The following is a 23,968-nucleotide window of genomic DNA, read 5'->3' on the forward strand; positions in this document are numbered from 1 at the left end:
TCAATCTTTGTTATTTCAGCTGATTAATCCCTGAGGAAAAAATTAAGAAAAGTATGAATAAATGTTTAGATATTCAAAATTACCTCAAGAGCAGCAACTTCAAGAAGCATCCTGTTATATTAAGCCCAAATAAAATTTCCCAAACAAAAATGCAAGCAAAGAATAACTCCTTCTTATGAAGGAGCCAGTACACAAAAAAGACTAGCTGTAAAAATTATTTTAACAGAGTATCTATTTCAGTCAATGAGGTTACTATTCTTCAATCTGTGTGACACACGGAATCAATTCAGAGCCACCTTTTCTTCTATTTGTTAAATCCAATAAAGCCACATACTTCGGATATTTCACTTAAAAGTATTATCTTCTACTTGCACTTCCCACTACCACCATCCCACTTTAGAGGCTCTTACTCTCTCCATCCCTTGCACAAAACTCGGACTATTCCAGCTGAACGTGTTAATTCCAGAAGGCAACACTGGATCACAGAAGTGAATGTGGTGTTTTCTTTAAAAGATTGAATCAAACCAATCCTTAATAGGAAATGATTCTAGTCAAAGTGATAGGTCTAAAAATAAACCAAAGCCAGCTGCCATCAAGGTGATTCCGACCCATGGCGACCCGTTATGTGCCACAGAAGAACTGTGGCTGACTTTTTAGAAGCAGGCCTTTTTTCTGAGACGCCTCTGAACGAACTGGAGTCTCCACCCTTTCAGTTAGCAGCCAAGCACGTTAACCATTTGCACCAGCCAGGGTCTCTAGGTCTTAAGTAACAGACTCAGCCTGGCTTCCTGTTATATCAGGAAAATGATCCTTGCCCTGCTCTTTTTTCTTCTAACCTGTCTCTTGCCCTTTTACCTAAGTCCCTCCATTCCTGCAAGCTCATCTCCTTCATCTGCATCATCACCCATTTCTTCCTCTCTACTGATCACTCCACCAGCATATAAACACTTTTGGGGAAGGGGAAAACTCTCTTGACCCCACAGTATCTTCCAGGTATTGTCCACATTTTGCTCTTCTGTTACAGACCTGTCTATATACTCCACCTCCATTTTCTTAGCCCCTTGTGACTCTTCATCATTTGGTCTCTGACCCTCCAAAGAAGAGGCTCTAAAACGTTCTTGTTCCCCATCCTCCCTGTCCTGGTCTTAATTCCACTTCTCAGCAACATCTGATTAGTCCCTTTTCTTCACAGCATTATTTTCTCTGGGCTTCGTTTCCTGCAATCAGTTTCCTGGCTTTCCCTTTAACGAGTTATTTTTTCTGTCTCGTTTCAATCTCCCCAGCGTCCATTCCTCTACCTGACTTCCAAACAGTAATCATCTTCAGGGGCCTCTCCTCAGCCCTTGTCTCCTCTGTGCCCACATAACTTCATCCAGTCTGTGATCTTAAATGCCATCTATGAACGAATGGCTTCTTGCTAAGATCCAAACGCCTGCTCAGCATCGCCACCTGGATGTGTAATAGCCATCTCACATTTAAAATATCCAAATCAAAACTCAAAGATTCTCTCCAAAAATCTGCTCCCTGCAAAATCAGTACCCAATTATTTAGGCTAAGAACCTTGGAGTCATTCTTGACTCCTCTCTTTTCTTCACATCCCTTCTCTCTGCCAGCAGGTCCCCAAAGTCTATCCCCCAAAACTGGCCAAGCTCACCATCTTCGCTGCTGAAACCTGTGTGCACCATCATTCCCCCACCATTGGCTTTCCGAGAACCTCAGTACCAGACCTTCTGCCCTTACCATCCATTCTCCACATGACCACCAGAGAGCTTCCCAGTCAATCAGATCACCTCCTACCTCTGTTCCTAATCTCCGTCACCTTCAGAGAACAAATCTAAACTCCTTATCCTTGCTTCCAAGGTCACGTACAATTTGGCCCCTTTGTGCATCTGCACCAAGCCCGTTCCCATAACAGAGCCTCTACTGCACGCGGATCTGCCCAGATCTTTGCCTGGCTGTCCCCAAGGTCTGACTCCCAACCCCATGCCTACCTATGCATGCCACACAACACTTGAACCAACAACACTGATCCACTCGCCTAAGCTTTGTCTGCCTCACTGGGAACATAATAAGCTCCACCATGGCAGGAGGGTGGTCTACACTGCTCCATCCCCTCTGTCTACATCAATAGCTAGCACATAGTAGGGATCCGACCAATATACACTGGCTGAATAAATATACTGAATCAGTGTCATCAGGTTTTGTCATGATAAAATCTTTGATACGACAATGGTGTAAATAAACAAAGTACCAAAATTTTTTTTTTCTTTAAATGCTATTGGGGAAGGCAAACTGTTCTCCCTTGAATTTCTAAACACTATACTAAGCCTTATCTAGTTATTTTTTAATGCTCAAAAGGCACCAGTATCATACTAATTACATTTGGCCATAATGCTAAATACTATATACAGTTCAGCAGGCTGTTGATCCCAACATTGTGTGGCCCTGCTCCTACAAGTGTTTAGCCTCAGCTCCTAACTATATAATCCCTAAACAAGTGTGCTGCTTCTAGTTTATATAGATTAAGGGGGTAAACATCAGAAAAATAAAGCTATGCTGAAAAAACACATAGCTCTTAAGTAAAGATCTGAAAACCTCTACACTGCACAAAGTGTATGATCTCATAGTAATGTACTGACATCTATTTTAACTGCTCAGAATCAGTTTATTGCTTATATATGGACGGGCCGCAATAACACAAAGCTGAAGCTTTCAAAGAAGGGAATGCCTCGTCCCCTCCAGGAGAGGGGAAATTGTCCACTGTCCAATACGGAATAACCAGACTTTGAAAATCTTGATTATGTGCATTCGGCATTTTTAATTTTTTACCTAATAGAAGAAAACTGTATTATGTGGACTTCTGAATTGACTGCTTTTATTCCCCGGGGTAAAACTTTCATTTATAAAATTCAAGGAAAATAACTTATCTAAATGAGATGTATTTTTCCCAGAAACGGTAAAATTATAAACCAGTTTATCCAGCTCATCGGATTTATCTGTATCTCCTTTTTTATTATTCATTTAGGTACCCTGACCTTGTCCTAAGGAGAAGATAAGTGAGCTAGTTCAAGCTGTTTTTTTCATAAACATGAGAAACTAATGACTTTTCAACACAAGCAGAATAATGTAAACATCCTAAAGGCCCCTCTTGAAGTTCATAGCAATAAACAAAACTGGGTAAGTTCTGAAAATAGGCTTTCTAAAGTATAAGCAGACTAAATCATACATTTGATTTAATTATTTCTAACCAAAAATCACCTCTGGAATGGCAGAAAGTTGACAGTTCTAAAGCTGGCTGAGGGACACAGGGGAGTCCCAAATTTTGAAAATTTCCATAAGAAATATTAAAACTTTCTTTTTTCTAATGCACAGAATTCCTATTATCTAAATAATTTTATAACCACATGTACTACAGACATAATTACATACGTAATATATCTAAATATTATCCACGTGTGTGGTTGTATATGCACCTAGGAATGTGACCTTTATGCTGAAGATTAATCGCATTTTATTTGAGGATTAAGTGCGTTCCATTAAAGTAGATCATTCTAATACAATTCCTCTTTAGGAAATCTGTCATAAAAAAAGTGGCTATTTTTAATGCACATACAATAAAAGTCACACACTTTAAAAATAATTCTTGCTTTAATTTGAGCCATCTTCTAAAATCCCAATAGTTCTGCCCTTTCTAATAAAACTTCACTGAATTTTTAAACACTTAACCTGCAACCTTATTTAAGTGATTTTTCATTAAAAATTTAATTTTAGAAGTACTCAATTCTCTTGGCACTTTTCTCAATTAACAACTAAATATAAAAGTGACATGCTTACAAATTAATTAGTGTTGAAAGAGTAAAGGGAGAACATACAGGAAAAGTATTCCACAATAACAATGCTGGCATCTCAACTAGCTAGACTTGGAGGAAGCAAAACCTTCTTAAACAAGACCTTCCCATGAGATTCTAGCTTTTGTTTATATGTACTCCATCCTCCCAAAGTCCTTTATTTTCTGTTTCAGTTAAGTAAAATTCACTGGATTACATAGGATGTTTTTGTTCTTTACTGTGAAGCCCAGACAACCATAAACAAAGTTACTCTATCTCTGTACAATAAAAGTGAGAAGATGTTTATAAGAGCAGACCATATTAAAAAAAAATCTATGATATAAACTGTGTTTCCCAGAAAGCGGCAATCTACTTAATGCAATAAATGTATTCCATACAAATATCTAGAACATACTAAGATAATAAAGCTAATATTCTTTGAATAGTTAAAACATTCTAGTTTCTAACACATCTGAGTGCTGAGCAGATTACAGCCACTGAAACCTCCACGGAGCAGTTCCACTCTGAAAACGTGGGGCCGCCATGAGTCACCATCAACTCAACAGCAACGGGATGAGTTAGTTTTGGTTTTGGTACATATTCACCAAGTAGTTTATTACTTTGGGTATGTGTGAGTGTGCGAATATGTGAGAAAGAGCGAGTGTGTGTGTGAGAGAGAGAGAAAGAGAGAGAGTTAATTACTGTGACAGAAATGTCAAAAATTTATTGTTACTAAAATTTAATTCAATTTTGTAAAGATCATAAAAACCCAAGTATATAGGCTCTATGAAGCAGAGCTTTCATAAATTTTATCTTTAAGTGTACCTCTTAACTATAATAAACGATCATATAAAATTTGAATGACTTACCTAAGCTGATGCTCCCTCAAGTTTGACAGGGCTTCCATACCGTGTAAATAAGAATACACAATTTCCAGATCCTGTTTGAAAGAAAAAGAAATCATTAGACTTTATGTCCAATTATTAGACTGGTTAGAGATTTCTAAAATAAGTCACTACATTTACAGACCAAATTAAGCTATGGACAACTGTTTTTGTTTTAAATACACATCTTCATAGACATTAAAAACAACAGAAAAGCTAAACTACACAAACGTTACCTATCACAACTGCCTTAGAGGTATGCACAAAAGCTACTAAAAAATAAACTGACTCAAACTTATGAAAATCAATTCCTCATAAATTGTTTTTTTATTACCTATTTTCTGCTTTTTAACATCAAAATCCCAAAGGCAAAGTTTTAAAGTATAGATATTTGAAATAACACAATTAAATAAAAATATTTTTTAAAGTTACAACAGAAACTAAATGCAGGTTATTTCATGGCTAATGTAAAAATGACTATTCTTTTTTCCCATATTTCTTACCAAAAGGCATTTTTTACATACGGAAATGTTAAAGTTTAAATATTTCCTTTTAAAAAAAAATGAGACATGACTTGTTTTTCTAGATCACATTGTAGTTAATGGAAAAAAGGATTCAGTTATTATTCATGAGGGCTCAGAACAGGTAAAAATTCAGACATCTGTTTACAGTCACATATGGCAAACCAACAAGGAATTAGCATTTTTATCTAAGATCTCTCAGTTTGTGATATCAAGAATACAAACAGGTGTTTACTCCTCACCTAAATCTTTTTAAATCTCAGTCAAACTCTAAAGCAAAAGTATTTTAAATTTGTTAAACAATCCTCTTTTTAATAACAGATTAGAGATATACTTCACATAACACAAAATGTACCCTCTTAAACTATTCAGTGGTTTGCACTGTGAAACCACCACCGTTCTTTAATGTGAGAATATTTTCATCACCCCATCAATCAACCCCATACCCACTAGCAGTTAACGCTCATTCTCACTTCCCCCAAAGCTCCTGGCAACCACGAATCTACTTTGTTCTTACAAATTTGCCTGTACTAAACATTTCACGTAAACAGAATATACGGTCTTTTGTGACCATGTATTCTTTCACTTAGGGTAATTTTTAAAGATTCATCCACGATGCAGGATGTATCAGTACTTCTTTCCTTTTTAACCACTTTTGGTCGAGGATTCCAATTCCTGGAGACCCCCCGAGTTTCAGAGTAGAACTGTGCTCCAGGGGGTTTTCAGTGGTTGATTTTTCCAAAGTAGACTGCCAGGCCTTTTTTCTGAGGTGTCTCTGGGTAGACTCAAACCTCCAGCCTTTTGGTTAGCAGCCAAGCATGTTAACTGTCTGCACCACCCAGAACTCCTCACTCCTTTTTATTGCCAAATAAAATATCACTGTATAGATACACCACATTTGGTTTACCCAGTCATCATTTGTTACCTTTTTATTGCTGAATTGCAAGAGTTCTTTATATATTCTGGATATCAGATATGCAATTTGCAAATATTTTCTCCCACTTCATTGACTGTGTTTTCATTTTCTTGAAGGTGTCCTCTGAAGCACAAAGTTTTTAACTTTGATGCAGTACAATTTAGCTACTTTGTCCTTTGTCACATGTGCTTTTATAGCCATTTCTAAGAAATCACTGCCTAATCCAAGCTTAGGAAGATTTATTCCTGTGTTTTCTTCTATGAGTTTGATTGTTTTAGCTATTACTTTGGGTCTCTGATTCCTTTTGAGTTAATTTTTGTATACAGTGTGAGGTAGGGGTATAACTTCACTCTTTTGCAGGTAAATATCCAGGTGTCTCTCAGCACCATTTGTGAAAAAAAGACTATTCTTTCCCCCATTAAATTGTACTGGCACCATGTCAAAAAATGAACTGACCATATGGGGCCACATACACCAGAGACTCCATCAGCCTGAGACCAGAAGAACTAGATGGTGCCCGGCTACCACCAATGACTGCACTGACATGGTACAATACAGTGAATCCCTGATGGACCAGGAAAAAAGTGGGGAGCAGAACTCAAATTCTAGTAAAAGGATCAGGCTTAATGGTCTGACTGAGACTGGAGGAACCCCAGAAGAGATGCCTGCCAGACTCTCTGTTAATCCAGAACTAAAACCATTCCCAAAGCGAACTCTTCAGGCAAAGATTAGACTGGACTGTAAGACATAAAATAATACTTGTGAAGTGTGTGCTTCTTATTCTTAGTGCAAGTAGATACACAAGACAAAATGGGCAGCTCCTGTCCGGAGGTGAGATGAGAGGGCAGAACAGGACAGGAGCTGGTCAAATGGACACGGGAAATTCGGGGTGGAAAGTAAGAATGTGCGGTCACATTACAGGGAGAGCAACTAGGGTCACATAACAATGTGTGTATAACTTTTATATGAGAAACTGACCTCAGCTAAAGCAAAATTTAAAAAAAAAAAAAAGCTAAAAAAAACTAATGCCTAAATAAAATTAATAAAAAAAAAAAAAAAAACTGACCATAAATACAGGAGTTCATTTTCTGGACTCCTACTTCTGTTCCACTGATCTATGTGTCCATCCTCAATGCCAGGACCACGCTGCCCTCATGAGCTTTGTAGAAAGGTTTAAAATCAGAAAGTGTAAATCTTTCCACCACCTTCTTCTACTTGTTTAATATTGCTTTGGTTCTTCTGGGTGCTTTGCATTTCCATATAAATTTTAGGATCAGCCTGTCAATTTCTGCAAAAAGGACCATATGGGATTTGAACAAGATTGCATTGAATCTGCAGATCCATTAGGAGGAGAGTGCTGTCATCTTAATAATGAAGTCTTCATGATTCCTGACATGGGATGGATTTTCCTACTTAGGTAACCCTTAAATTGTTTTCGACAGTGGTTTGTACTTTTCAGTGTATAAACCTTGTACTTCTTTTGTGAAATTTAATCTTTTTTTAATTAACAAAATTTTATAGCCTTAGAAAAGCATTTTAGATCAGAAATCATGTCAATATATTAAGTATACATATGAAGGGCACGGGTAAGTGACAGTAATTTACAGAATAACTAGATAAGGAATTAGAAAACTTATAAAGAAGAAACTAACAAGGTTATCACCCTAAAATATTTTACTATAGTCCTTAAAATAGCATTATGATGTGCTAAGCAAAAAAAAAAAAACAGAGATCTGATTCTTAATTCTAAATTATTCCAAATTAAAATTTATCAACATTTAAAGTGTCACCCTCTGGTGATCAATTCCAAACTAATGGCCTTTCATTTTATTAATCTGTAGTCTTTGATATTTCCCACAGTTCCCTGAAAAACTATTTAAAGACAGAGATCTAAGACTAACCCTAACCCTATAAATTCAATAAAAATAAGAAAACTACAGTAAAAACGTTTCCAACATTGAGAGTAACAAAGTGAGCACTTCTGAAGCTAATATTCTGAAGTAATCAGATTTCAATCATTATATTCTGTTCGCATCTAGTGAAAGCCAATAAAAATGTCTTAATTTATGAGTTTTCTTTTTTTTAATACTTATAATAAAAGGTCCTCCTGAATAATTCTTAAATTCACATTCTAATTATTATGAATGTATGCTACTTGTAATCGTTACACCGTAAGAAAGACTGCCTTCCTATATCTGCAGAGGTTATATTCTGATTCTAATATTAAAACCCTGTATTTTTTCACTGAAATACTTGGTAACATTACAATCTGCCCTAGGCCTACACTGTTTTCACCTAAACAGACACTATTACTGACATTCACGTAATACTCATTAAGCAAATAAATGTACACCGACCAAAAATTTTATTTAGAAAAATATTAGCAGTAGGACTTAAACTGGAGGAGGAAAATCTAAAAGAAATGACAGAAACAAGAACGTGTAAGCTTAGGGACAGAGGCGAAGAAAGAACAGCCTTAAAAGCCTCAAAAAATTTTCAACACATGAAATAAAGTCTCTTCTTCAACCAAACCAACCAAAACCCAAGTAAAAAAGCTTGTTCCTTTATCAAATGGCACTTTTTAAATCTGCGGCCTTTTAACCATATGAAGTTTCACGTTGTGCAGGGGTCACATTCCTGAATAAGCTGTATCACAAATGCTTGCTGAAAGTGAAGAGGGCTTGAAGCACTTACTAACGAGGATCAAAGACTACAGCTTGCAGTACAGATTACACCTCAACATACAGAAAACAAAAATAGAGATAAACAGAGGAAATACTGAAGCTGTTGAGGATTTCATTTTACTTGGATACACAATCAATACCCACAGAAGCACCAGTCAAGCCATCAAACAACCCACCGCATCGGGCAAATCTGCTGCAAAAGACCTCTTTGAAAACGAAGGTGCACCTGACCCAAGCCACGGTGTTTTCAATTGCATCATATGCATGCAAAAGCTGGACAATGAATAAAGAAGACCCAAGAAGAACTGACGCCTCTGAACTGTGGTGTTGGAGAAGAATACTGAATAAACCACAGGCTGTCAAAAGAATGAACAAATCTGTCTTGGAACAGCCAGAATGCTCATTAGAAGCAAGGATGGTGAAACTACGTCTCACGAACTTTGGACATGTCATCAGGAGGGATTAGTCTCTGGAGAAGGACATCACGCTTGGTAAAGCAGAGGGTCAGCAAAAAAGAGGAAGACTGCAGGAGATGGACTGACACAGTGGCTGCAACAACGGGTTCACGCATAACAACGATTGTGAGGATGGCGCAAGACCAGGAGGTGTTTGGTTCTATTGTACACAGGGTCGCTGTGAGTTGGAATCAACTCGACGAAACCTAACAGCAACAACGACAGTTAGTGTGCCTGTATAACATACGTGAAGTTGGCAAGTCTGAGTATGAATGTATAATCTCTACGATTATACAGAATATATCTATGAACAGTAATGTCCACCATTATTCATCTTAATTCAACTTGCAATTTAAAGAAAGTTATTAATAAGAAGGTAGAGAACTATGCTGTACTGCCACCTGTAATTCACTGACTAATTCTCAGCCACCTGTAATTCACTGACTAATTCTCATGAACGGGTCTAGAAGTTGTTACAAAGGCTGCATTATAAAACTCAGTGAGTGAAGCAGTGGGACAACAGATTGCATTGCACCACGACTGCATGACCAAGTTTTAAAAGGTAGTTTTTCATTCTGTAGGTATGTAGCAGAAGGAGCCCTGGTGGTGCATCAGCTAAGCACTTGGCTGCTAACCAAAAGGTCCATGGTTCGAAACCACCAGCCGCTCTACTGGAGAAGATGTGGCAGTCTGCTTCCGTAACGATTACGGCCTTGGAAACCCTACAGGGCAGTTCTAATGGGTTGCTATGAGTCGGAATCAACTGGACGGTAGTGGGTTTGGTTTTGGTAGGTATGTCACTACATAAATACAACAATGACATGCCATATAATTATGATATTTTGGGGGATTACATTTTAACATATCTCTTGATCAACACACAACGAGGGAATCTCGTGTAATTGATAATTTTCATGTATTTTTTGTTATCTAACCAGATTATAAACTTCTTTAAATGAGTTCATCAATTATGTCCAAAGTTTCTTCTATTACTTCTTCAAAGACATTTGATTTAAATGATCTAGGCCACGAGAAGCTTATAAACTAGGGGGGCAGATATCATACATAAAACTGCTAAATGAAAGGCAATATTGTCTAGCTTGAATTAGATGACTTTACACATAGATTCTATCTAAATGTGAGTTTTTTTATGGTAGTTAACCAAATGAATGACAGAAAAACCTGGCGTCTAGGTAGCAGGCAACAAACAGGTAAACAGGATGTTCACTGTGCCATGTGACCCCAAACATCACAGAGCTGGGTCTGTAGAAAAGGCAGAGAAGCTCTGGGAAAGGCAGTGGGAAATCTCTGCTCTCTAACCCTGAAGCATGAAAGAATGTTGACTGGAGATGAGGAAAAGAAAGGCAGAACCTGTGGTTGCGCTTTTTCTCAGTCAAGAGCCCAGGAGACAAATGCTAGGTTTATGAAAGGTTAGGAAGGTAAGTAATACTGAATGATGGAAAAGAAGAGATATTCTTCTTTTCCAGGGGCAAGGTGAAACAAGACAACACTTTGAAATAGGCAAATTTTGCCCTTTGAAAGTTCTTATCAACTTCTTCTTCTCTCTACAGGTGTCCAGCACCTCACATACTCCAAGCCCCATAATAAGGCACTGTGTCCAAGAAGTCAATCTGCACACAATCGTGGGTGTCAGTGGCCAGTAGTGGCCCCAGAACCTTCCATGAGGTGCTGTCATAATCTGCATTTCCATAGTCTAAACAAATCTCTAAGTGGTGTGAGGTTTTAGGCAGCACATCCAAGAGAAATGAAACCTATTGGTAGTGTAAACAAAGACATTTGGGGGCATGAGAGGCATCTTCAAACAATCTAGATCTGCCTGGGACTACTCCCACCCGCACCCCTTCCAGACCTCTAACTGCCTCTCACCACTTCTTCCCTTATTTCTCATGAGGGAGTTTCCAGCTCTATCTCCCCTTGTGGTTGGCCTTTAGTAAGATGCTCTGTGAGCTGGTGTGGAATTGCCTTTACCTAGTAAAGACACAGAAAGGCAAGCAAGCAGGTGAGGACCAGGCACTGAGGAAGTCCTGTCCCAAGCCAACCTGAAATTTGCAGCCATTGCTGAAAACCAGGTATGCTGCATTACAGAGCAAAAGTTTTCTCTGAAAAATATTCTTTGACGGTTACAAGAGGGGGGAGGGAGGGAGAGAAAGAGGTTTTCACAAATTAGATAGTAGATAAGAACTACTTCAGGTGAAGGGAAAGACAACACACAATACAGGAGAGGTCAGCACAGCTGGACTAAACCAAAAGCAAAGAAGTTTCCTGAATTAAACTGAATGCTTCGCAGGCCAGCGAAGCAGGGGTAGGAGTTTGGGGACCATGGTTTCAGAAGACATCTAAGTCAATTGGCATAATAAAATCTATTGAGAAAACATTCTGCATCCCACTTTGGAGAGTGGCATCTGGGGTCTTAAACACTAGCAAATGGCCGTCTAAGTTGCATCAATTGGTCTCAACCCACCCGCAGCAAAGGAGAATGAAGAACACCAAAGAAACAAGGTAATTATGAGCCCAAGAGACAGAAAGGGCCACATAAACCAGAGACATCACCCTAAGACCAGAAGAACACAACAGACAGGGAACACGACGGAGAACCCGAGGGAGCAGGAGAGCAGTGGGACGCAAACCTCAAATTCTGGTAAAAAGACCAGACTTAATGGTTTGACTGAGACTAGAAGGACCCCAGAGGTCACGGTCCCCTGACCTCCTGTTAGCCCAAGACATGAACCATTCCCAAAACCAACTCTTCAGACAGGGATTGGACTGGACTATGGGATAGAAAATGATACTGGTGAAGAGTGAGCTTCTTGCATCAAGTAGACACATGAGAGTATGTGGGCATCTCCTGTCTGTAGGGGAGATGAGAAGGCAGAGGGTCAGAAGATGCCCGAATGGACATGAACAGAGAGAGTGGAGGGAAGGAATGTGCTGTCTCATTAGAGGGAGAGCAACGAGGAGTATACAGCAAGGAGTATGTAAATTTTTGTATGAGAGGCTGACTTGGTTTGTAAACTTTCACTTAAAGCACAATAAAAATTAAAAAAAAAAAACAAAACTGACTCTGGATCTCCTGATACATGCTACAGCATGGATGAACCCTGAAAACTTTATGCTGAGTAAAATAAGTCAGTCACAGAAGGACAAATACGTATAACCCCACTTACATAAAATATCTAGAACTGGCCAATATAAAGAGATCCAAGTTTGTTAGTGGTTACCAGTGGCAGAACGGAGGGGATGGAGAGTGTCACTGCCCAGGAGAGCACTGAGTTTCTGTAAGGGTGGTAGAAAAAATCTGGAAACGGATGGTGGTGATGGCTGCATGACATGATCAAAGGAATGAATGTCACTGAATTGTACATGTAAAAAATGGTGAGATGACAAATGTTTTCTTGTATATATTTTTACCACGATTAAAAAGAAAAAAGTTTTCTCCGAAGACATGTAAGGAAGGCCTTCAGGGAGTTACGTTCTTGGATTCTCTTTTTTTCCCCCTCTCTCCACACGAGAGAGATATTCAGAGTAAAGTGACGTTTCCATAAACCTGGAAAAACGCTAGACAGTTAAATCACCAAAAGTGCACCAATTTTCATTTGTCAAGAAAGTGTGACAGGTAAGCTGAGTGAGACATGTCTAACCTCCCACCTGCACCTCCCAAGACAAACAAAGCTCCACAGGGTGAATACTATTTTAAAAGGCCCTTAAAGATGTAAGCTATTTTCCCCCAAAAAATTCTCCAGGCATTGAATACAAACAGGAACACTTCTTTAACCAGGAAGCAGCGATTTTTCAGAACAATAAGCTTTTTCCTTCTACCCTAGAAAGGACATCCTTTTTTACAAAATAGATGCTATTTAAAAACAGACTCAAGTTATAAAACCACTCTAGCCCAGAAGAGAAAGATACTGACAGACATTTTTCCATGAAAAATGTATTTTTTTGCCCCAAACATAAACCATGTATCAAAACCCGAGTCTCCTCCAGGTACTTTAGGAGAGTGATTTTAACAACCTAACCAAAGTCAGCCCTCTAGCTCAGAGTCTGCAAACACACCACCTGCCCAACAGTAAGGCAGACAGGGGAGGGTGCCCTGAACGGAAGGCTCACTCTCGAGTTCTCCTTAGAGACACAATCAGAATGTAATGAGCTTCACAGCAAACCCAATAATTCACTCAAAACTTCTAAGTTCATCTGCTTGCCAATGGCAGGGCCTCGTTATCCATTTACGGTATCTTTTAAATGACCTCTGGAGAACTGAGAGAAGGTAACTAACTATTCCACAACCTCCTTTCCGACCCACCTGCCCACACTTGCACAGGGCGAGGGACCGGGTGGGGGAATTGCTTTGCACTGCACCATGTGAAAGAAGCATACCTCTTCCTTTTAAAAGTGCTTGTTTTATGTATGAAACTATATACTTAAACTATTTTCAAAAGTAGGTTGACTCCTTTAAAAGGACTGTATGTCCATCGTCAAGAGAAGTGAAATGGCACTGCTCCCACAAGCAGGCCTGCGAGGAGACCTAAACAGCACAAGGTGGAAGAGGCAGGAGCAGCCCACCTAAGTGACAGGGGTCGCAGGGCCAGGAACTGTAGGGATGCCAACCTATTCTCCCTGTGGGTCCATTAGAGAAAACCACAAAGACAAAGAATCTAATTTATCTTTCTTGACAACAGCTCACCAGCAATGAATTAGAGAGTTACATCTTGAACACTGTTAACAAGGTGAAAAGTAAAATATCCAAGGCTCAAACTCACGTTTACAGCTGAGTGCGGGAGGGTGCACAAAGGTGGGAGGTCTGCAAATCTCACTGTGTCTAGCTGTGTCTATTGAAATGGCAGTTATGTTCAAACGTTCATGTGGGAGATCTAGATATTTCTACACTAAAACATAGAGAACCGCTATCCTAAGAAACAGTGGGATGTAATGCAAAGAATATGGACTTTGGAGCCAGATGGAACAGGGTTCGAATCCTGGTCCCCATCACTCCTGAGCTGTGTGGCCCTGGGAGTGTTACCAAGGCTGTAATTGCAAAACGAGGTGAATAATATCTATTTAGCGAGGCTGTGTAGCTAAAGTTATGAGTAGTTTCACAACACATGGCACATACAGAACCTACCAAAAGGGCAAATGATTTTATAACTTATAAGATCTGAATGCAAGTACACAGTAATACCAAAATATGAAATTAAAAATACACCTGAAATATCTATGTACATCAGAATTTTTACAAATTAATGCATTCTTTTAATGTGAATGGCTCTTTCAGAAAAAAAGCCAAATAAATTATTTATAAAACATATAAAGAGGTCCTAAATTATCTGTTTTATAAATCCCAATTGTTATATCAGGTTTAAAGAGAAGTATCTGTTATTAATATACTTTCCAAATGAGACTGGTCTAAAATCTCGTATCCTTAAGAACAAGGAAGAGGATTTTTTCCTCCAAGAAAAGACTGGCTGGGAACGTATTTAAGACTGGCAGAGCTGCATAGCAAAATACAAGTATTTTCTTCTCTCATGTAAGTTTATCTTCTATAACTCAAAACTGTTTTATGATGCTTTAACAAATGAAGTCTTAAAAAAAAAAAAAAAAAACTCTGCAGGCATTCCATTAATTTGAACCTATAAAATCTCTACTTTAAAAACTTCCTTAAAATACTTCTATTTTTATGTTTTAAATTACAAAAGGTATCTCAAAAATTCCAAGTCATACTGGATTTAATGATACTGTCTTTTCAGGTCTAATTTATTTCACCATCGCTCCTGGATATTTTTAAATCTGTGGATGATATTAGAAAATAATTAAAATCCTGTGTGTGTGTTTTTTTTTTTGGGGGGGGGTTGGTGTCTGAAAGGCTTGGCGATCTATTGCCACAAACCAGCCAATGAACACACCCTACAGATTACAATGATCTGATCCACAACAATTCATGGGAACAGTGCAAGGCTGGGCATGCAGTGTTTCATTCCATTGTGCACAGGGTCACCATGAGTCAGGGGACGAATGGTCACAGCTAACAACCACGCAACGACTAATGCACAATTTAAAAGTTGCATTTGGAGGAAACCAGTTATATAGAAGTAATTCAGTAAAACAACAGATTAGCAGCACACTGTCAGGTTGATCCTCCTGAAATACTGTTTTCTGCCAATGTTTCCCAACTGCCCCCATAGGACCTCTCCTGCATGTATAACATACATTTCCGGTATATTCACAGATCACACTGAAGGTCGTGCAGGAAAGTGAGCTGATGACTTTAGCCCAAACCTCCCAAGTGAACCTCAGGCCACCGTCACTGTTTAGGGGTGATGGGGAGATGATGCCTACTACTATCAAGGCACATACCAGCTACACTGCTTCAAGCATGTTAACAGTCAAGCCACATGCGTCCAAGGCTCCCAGCAGGCTTCAGAATGAAGCCAAAATGCCAACCATCTCCTCTTGTCTTCTAGCACTCCTCAGGTCCAACCGAACACAAAGTGCAGAACACACCCCCTCTCTCCTCCCACTCTGGTCGAAAGCACTTCCCCAACCCGCCATTTGCTGCTGGCAGCGACCACTTCCTTTGTGGGTCCCTAAATCCCCTGCTGCCTTTACCACTCATTTGGCGTTTCACATGTGCCCTGCGTGGTCACTTTACTTTCTGGGTTTTATTTTCTATCTCCTGTCAGAGAATAAACACCTGGAACAAATGTGCTCTGTCTTCTCGTACACGTCTTTATAATCTCTGCATCAGACCGTGGATGTGCTCAGTGCAAAGAAAAAGGCAACATAACTGCAGACTAGCTGCAGAGTGGTGGTATGCATGACCTTACAGTGAACACTGAGCCTGAGACTAACAGTGAAAGGAAGAAATGTGTTTTCAATTGTGGTTTTCAGAGCTGTGGGAACTTGCACCTGTACAGGCTGAGACACTTCTGTAAACAGCCACAAGATGGCAGATGTAAACAACAGTCCCTGTTAGCTGTCACTGAGTCAATTCTGAGTCCTGGCAACCCACGTGCGCAAAGTAGAGCTGTTCAAAAGGGTTTTCAAGCTGGGACCCTTCCGAAGCAGATGGCTTCCAAGGGGCCTCTGGCGGGTCCAAACATGAGGTTACTAGTTTCACAAGTGCACTCCCATTACACCTGTGTAGAGATTAGAGTCATTAAGGCATTCCTTAAGATCATCTCAGAAAAACATGACAATTCCTTTCTCCTCAGAAGGAAAAGGGGCAAGTGGAGGGAGGAGGAACTAAGTCCATCAGCACGTCTATTAAAACGGCCTAACTGCTCTCATCCCCAGTAGGGAAGGAAGCCTGGGTGGGGCAAACATTTTAAGGCAGTGAGCTGCAAACCAAAGACTGGCAGTTCAAGTTCATCCAGGGGTACTTCAGAAGACAGGCCTGGTGGTCTACTTCCGAAAAATCAGCCACTGAAAGTCCTACTCTGACACACACGAGGTCGCCACGAGTCCGAGCTGACCTGACAGCGACCTTGACACACACGAGGTCGCCACGAGTCCGAGCTGACCTGACAGCGACCTTGACACACACGAGGTCGCCACGAGTCCGAGCTGACCTGACAGCGACCTTGACACACACGAGGTCGCCACGAGTCCGAGCTGACCTGACAGCGACCTTGACACACACGAGGTCGCCACGAGTCCGAGCTGACCTGACAGCGACCTTGACACACACGAGGTCGCCACGAGTCCGAGCTGACCTGACAGCGACCTTGACACACACGAGGTCGCCACGAGTCCGAGCTGACCTGACAGCGACCTTGACACACACGAGGTCGCCACGAGTCCGAGCTGACCTGACAGCGACCTTGACACACACGAGGTCGCCACGAGTCCGAGCTGACCTGACAGCGACCTTGACACACACGAGGTCGCCACGAGTCCGAGCTGACCTGACAGCGACCTTGACACACACGAGGTCGCCACGAGTCCGAGCTGACCTGACAGCGACCTTGACACACACGAGGTCGCCACGAGTCCGAGCTGACCTGACAGCGACCTTGACACACACGAGGTCGCCACGAGTCCGAGCTGACCTGACAGCGACCTTGACACACACGAGGTCGCCACGAGTCCGAGCTGACCTGACAGCGACCTTGACACACACGAGGTCGCCACGAGTCTGAGCTGACCTGACAGCGACCTTGACACACACGAGGTCGCCACGAGTCTGAGCTGACCTGACAGCGACCTTGACACACACGAGGTCGCCACGAGTCTGAGCTGACTTGACAGCGACCCATGGTTTTCCAGTATAGAAATTTTACACCAGCACCCCACCTCCACTTCACCAGGACAACTGTAACAAAAATGTCAGATCACAGGACTGCTAAGGTGTTTGAGTGCCATTTTTGTCTCTCATACCCAAGTCACACCATCACATACTTTTGAAAAATGTAAGAAAAAAATCCACGGTAAATACACGGTTTTTAGCAAAATTCCTAAATATGTTCTTAAATGGCTATTTCGACCGTAAATTATATGAAGGCAAAATACTGTTTCTGAGCTACTCATTTACACTCAAATGAAAAATAGTCCCCAGGGTCCTGATTTCATTCAAACTCACATTTCATCATCTGGGAAAACCTGGTGATTGTATTACTGGTCAACTATAATACCGACTGGATACGATTTTTTCAGCCTCAGGTTCTTCGTAAACAGTATGAGACACATGTAATGAAGAATTCCAGAAGTAATAGGTACGAATTCAAGCTATTCTAAAAATTTCTCCTTTGCTATTTTCCACTGAAAAAGGCATTCTTTACATCCTTAAGGAAACCCTGGTGGCATAGTGGTTAAGTACTACAGCTGCTAGCTAAGAGGTCAGCAGTTCGAATCCTCCAGACACTCCCTGGAAACCCTACAGGGCAGTTCTACTCTGTCCTATAGGGTCACTATGAGTCGGAATTCACTCGACAGCACTGGCTTTGGTTTGGTTTGGTTTTAAACTTCAGAGAAACATAATTATAAAAAAAAAAAAATTTATAAAGTATCTCCTTAATTAACCTTGAAAAATGACAAACAGAGATTTGTGGTACAACAGAACACAGCCTTGCCCCATCCCTCTGCGACTTCAAGTCAGTGTCAGCAATGACAACCTAGGAGCTGGAGAGCAGTCCTGCTCAAGGGCAGATGAGTTAAGGAGGGAGGAAAAGTACTTTCATAAATTCTGAGAAATACATGTAATGTCAGGTATCATCCTCATTCTCAAAGAGTTTATCTCTGATTGAAAAAAATCCAAGAATTAAATGACAGCACAAAACAGAATTCACAAGACCGTTTTCGCTAATGAATGGTGAGTGTTAGGTCTAGCAACCTGGAGTACACCTGATGTACTAGGATCACTGTCATGTCCTGGGGAAGACACACCTAAGGAAATAATGATCATTTATGAAGGGTAAATTTTCTCGTTAGAAAAATCAATGATTGAGTTGAAAACAAAAACTCATCTTGTGCACAAATAAGAAAAATCTCAAGTGTCTAAATCAGTCTACAATTCCTGTTTTTTAAAGTCAGTGTTAAGTATTTCCCCTTCAGAACAATGTATTAGCCACCAAGCCCAGTTTCCCAGAATTCAAATCTTTTACCCAGCAAAAATAGTCAACTTAACAAAACATATGTTCATTTTAAAGAAACACATGGAATCACCCATCGACTCGACGCCAACTAAGAATATCATCTTATTTTTAACCTCTCTCTTAACATTTGATTATGTACAAACACCAGCTGTGCACAAACACACACACACACACACACACACACACAAGCACAATAAAAATAAAATGATTTCTGGACTATTTTTAATGTAAATTAAAAAATATCAACCAAACATATTCGGCTCCTCTCAGTTCTCCCCTAACGATGCATTTTAACTACAACCATAGGCTTCTTTTGATGTTTGGTGGTCGACTCCCTTCCTAAAGACGGTCTGGCTCTGGCTGAACCCCATGGAAACCTTGCTGGAGCTGGGGGTGCATTGAGGTGGGCTCCATCTCTCCTATGAAGTCCCATCTCTGCAACAAAGAACAAGATTATCTACACAAATCAACCCAAGAAGTTTCATTTCTAATACTGACCTAATTCCAGAGGTCCAAAGCTTATTTTTAATCATTCACTGCGTATTTTAACATCCTTGCTACAGTACAGTTTAGAAAGTCCTAATAAAAGAAAGGGAGTACCTAGGTGGTGCAAGTAGTAAATGTGCTCAGCTGCTAATCGAGAGGCTGGCGATTTGAGACCACCCAGAGGCACCTTGGAAGGAAGGCTTGGCAACTCACTTCTGAAAAATCAGCAGTTCTGCTCTGACACACTTGGGGTCGCCATGAGTTGGCGTGAACTCAACAGTAACTGCTTTTGTTCTGTTTCGGGTTGTTTGTGCTGTTGTTTTGAAATAAAAAGCAAAGAAGAACAGGTCACTGAGGACACAGGCTCTTTATTGCCTCTTAGCGAAAAGGAAACGCTCTCTGAATGGGAGGCAGGTTTTAAATACAGAAAATTTCATTGCTGGATTTTTCTAGGACAAAAGACAAAAATAATTTGACATCTGTTTTTCCCATCTTGAATGCTTTACAAGAAGTCAACCACCAATAGTATTACTTATTCTCAAACTCGTATTTCTCAAGAGGATAGGAGAAGCAAATGCGAACATTCTACACATGTAATTAAAGTCTTCCACCTCTGTTGGTCAGAAATGAGGCAAAATACTAAAAAAAAAAAAAAAAAAGTAAGTACCATTCAGAATTGATCTCTTTCAGACCAGTCTATAAAAGGTGAGGAAGGAAGGAAGAGGGGTAATTCAGCCCGCTACCACATAAACAGTTGGGGAAGGGACCAGTTCTAGAAAAAGAAGTACACTGCTGGATTCTGGAGAAGAATCGGAGACTTCTAAAAAAAATTTTTTTTGAAGTATTTTCTGACTGCTCCACTAGAAGGAATAGCAAGTCTAACACAGTTTCTCAATTATCATGCCCCTCCTTTCACGTTTCTAGTGCCCCTTTGAAGCTAAAATCTAATATGTTGACTTACCCCATTGACACCTGCTTTACCTCACACACGTACAGACAACATGCCATGCAGACAGACCTGTGTACGTGGACTTACAGTACAGACCATCCCCACACCCACAGACATCCACCCTTCATAACACTCCACCCCGACACCCCATGCTCACATCTGCAGCCCTGTGTCACGACTACCGCAGATTCTGCAGGAACCAGAAGGAAGGAAGGAGCCCTGGGCATGACTAGATGGACCACCCTACGAAGTCAGCTACTGCAGAGGAACCATCACAACCAGAAAGGGGGACGAGGAGAGGAAGGGAGAGGGTTCCCAGGGCCACATCACTTACTACCATCGTTGGCAACTTAAAACATGTGTCACTTCAGAGCCAGTGTTAAAAAGGCTGATGGCATTTGTGTGTCGCAACTGTGCCCTGGAGCTAGAAGATCCATACACGAAGGAGGAAAAGGATGCTGTGAAATCTCCTTTTCCTGGGTAAAGGTCAAATTTAAAGAAGGCTGGTATGCGGGTTCCAAATGAAGGCCACAGGAAAATTTCTACTAGTGTGCAGCAAAATTAGAAACTAAGAACAATGTGACAACATTCTTGATAGGCTAAGTGTATTGTATATAAAGAGCTCTCCTTTATTTTGGGATCATAAACTTTTTTTGTATGTGTGTGTTCACTGTTGTTATTCTTCTATGAAATTGACACTAGATGACAGCAGGTCTGATACCTTTAATAAATTTCAAAACTGTCTACCTTATCTTACCAAAAACCCAATGCTGTTGAATCAATTCCAACTCACAGCAACCCAACAGGACAGAAAACTGCCCCACAGGGTTTCCAAAGAGCAGTTGGTGGATTCAAACTGCCAACAACTTTTTGGTTGGCAGTCGTAGCTCTTAACCACTGCTCCAGGAATTTCTGAACGGTGGTCGGGGAGGGCAGTGGCCTTCCTGGATGAAATTCAGAACTTGGGACCTGCCGCTTGTGCCTCTGACACCCACCCAGAGCATTCCCACTAATGTGGGGTGGGGGTGACTGCCACGTTCCAAAATTATTTACCTCTTCCTTCCTGTTCTTGCTCTCTAACTCAAAATTTTCCAGAGGAAAGCACTGAACGTGCTGTAATTCTCCCTAAAAAAAAGATTTTTTAATAAATTTTTAAGGGACATTTCTTTTACACTAAAGACATCTTTAACATTTGCAATTTCTGGTGGAATTCTGGGCCTTGGAATAAATTGGAACTTTTTCAGAACATGTGGGAAATGCTTTGGGCAGCATAGGCAATCAGGGTGAACCTGCGAGGCAATTCCTCTATGTTCTCTGTGCCGCGGGGCTGGGGCTGTCCACCGCGGGGCTGGGGCTGTCCACCGCGGGGCTGGGGCTGTCCACCGCGGGGCTGGGGCTGTCCACCGCGGGGCTGGGGCTGTCCACCGCGGGGCTGGGCTGTCCACCGCGGGGCTGGGCTGTCCACCGCGGGGCTGGGGCTGTCCACCAAGGGGCTGGGGCTGTCCACCGCGGGGCTGGGGCTGTCCACCAAGGGGCTGGGGCTGTCCACCGCGGGGCTAGGGCATCCACCACTGGAACCACACTGCCTGAGCTTAAAACCTGGCCCTGCCACTCACCAGCTCTGTGCCTTCAACAGTCACTTACCAGCTCTGCTGCACAGCTTCTTCATTTGTAAAATGGGATAGCAACAGCATCCAGTCCCTGGGTGGCACAAACAGTTTACTCTGGGCTACTAACTAAAAGATGGGTGGTTCAAATCCACCCAGTGGTGCAGCAGAAGAAAGGCCTGGCAATCTGCTTCTGTAAGAATAGAGCCAAGAAAACCTTCTGGAGTACAGTTCTACTCTAAAGCACATGGGGTCATGATGAGTTGGAATCAACTCAGTGGCAGCAGGTTTGGGTGGGTGGTTGGGTGGTTGGTTGTTTTTAACAGCATCTAAGTTAAGATTTACAAAGTGCTTAGAACAGTGCTTGGCCACAGAACAGGCCCTCTTTGGACCACTGGCTATCATTACTGTTATTCAATTTTTAGCGGCAGTCATGGAAACCTAAGGGAGAGGGTTGCCACAGGTAGTGAAGGAGATATCAGTTATTCTCTGGCAACTCTCAAAATGTGTCAGGCTTCAGAGATTTCCTACGATATACTTAGAACAGCATTTTAGCGTTTCTTTCCTGCTTTCTCAGATAATTTCTGGTCTTAACGCAAAATGTGACACTGCAAGACTCTGAGTAATTAATTAAAGAGTAGAGAATAGCTAGGTTTGAAAAAACAACAAACCAAACGCAGTGCCGTCGAGTCGATCCCTACTCATAGCGACCCTATAGGACAGAGTAGAACTACCCCCCAGAGTTTCCAAGCAGCACCTGGCAGATTCGAATTCCCAACCCTTTGGTTAGCAGCCATAGCGCTTAACCACTACGCCACCAGGGTTTCCTTGAAAAACTACAAGGAATCTTAAATTAAACACAACTTATATTTTTCCTAATACAAATAATGATGTCTATTTAGCCCGAAATTTCAACATTAATTGGAGGTGGGGGGGTCCAAAATCTGTTCAGGTATCATCCTTCCCTTCTTCATTCACAGTTCACTGGTAAATTCAATTTATTGAATACTTGCTCTGTGCAAGGATGTCATCTTGGAGATAGATACAAAGATTGGTCCAACACAATTTTGGCCCTCAGAGAGCTTAAGGCCTGTTAGAATAGATAAAACAACCTCACAAACAGTTACAATGCCACGAAAGAAATTCAATAGTGAATCATGGTTGTCCCAAGTTTTCTCACTCCCAAATTCGACAAGTGCTTCTTCCCGCTCCATTACTGCTGCCAGCTGATGTAAAAACTTCTCAAATCGTATCACATATGAATTCTCCTGTAGGCCCTTTATCCTCAAGCTACGTAACAAGCAAATTAATAAATTGTCAAGTAAATTTACAATTAATATTTATAGAAGTCATAAGTGCCTATAACCTCATTTTTTCCCCTGACAAACTGCGTAACAGGAGCTCTGGTGGTGCAGCAGTTAAAATATTGACTGGTAACAAAAAGGTCAGCAGTTCGAATCCACTAGCTGCTCCCTGGAAACCATATGGGGCAGTTCTAACTTTGTCCTAAGTTGCTAAGACTCAGAATCGACTCGATGGCTAGAGGTCTGGTTTGGTTTTATGCATAAGGAAATGCGATTAGATCATACAAGATCTAATCGCATTGGGTCCTTTTATTATTAAAGATGTGGTATCATTTCCAAAATACTTCTACTGAGTTATTTAAATTTATTACAGTTCGATAATAATATAATATACAGTGATACTGTCTGCCAAAAGTACTAATAAATGTGCCTGCCTCTGGGGATGAAACCCAACTTAGCAGAACCACCGGCCGTGCCAAATGTGTGTGGGGCCTGGCCTTCCACCACCCCGCCTCCAGTCTGCCTCCAAAGCTACCTACCAACCATGCTGTGAACTAGGGAGAGAAAAACAGAAGGTAGAGGACAGGACTGCTTCCTGTGTGTTCCCTGTCATTCACTCACTGTTGCTCACAGTGACGCCGTAGCTGCCGAGTTCTTGCCTAAGGAAAGCGTGCCTGTAACAGAGCACTCGTAAGCACATTCCTTTGAATATTATCATTTGTGGTAACTG

At 41.1% G+C, this 23,968-nt stretch overlaps 1 protein-coding gene across 11 annotated transcripts in view; it reads right to left on the minus strand.

The window, feature by feature from the left end:
• RAPGEF2 (Rap guanine nucleotide exchange factor 2) overlaps positions 1–23,968 on the minus strand; it is a 304,930-nt gene that overhangs the window by 193,967 nt on the left and 86,995 nt on the right. For all 11 annotated transcript variants that reach the window (XM_049905401.1, XM_049905405.1, XM_049905397.1 and 8 more), the window contains exon 2: positions 4,697–4,767. In XM_049905401.1, coding sequence (XP_049761358.1) covers positions 4,697–4,767 — 71 coding nt within the window. The remainder of the gene's footprint in view (positions 1–4,696; positions 4,768–23,968) is intronic.

This window comes from Elephas maximus, chromosome 13, assembly GCF_024166365.1.
Source record: "Elephas maximus indicus isolate mEleMax1 chromosome 13, mEleMax1 primary haplotype, whole genome shotgun sequence".
NCBI lineage: Eukaryota > Metazoa > Chordata > Mammalia > Proboscidea > Elephantidae > Elephas > Elephas maximus.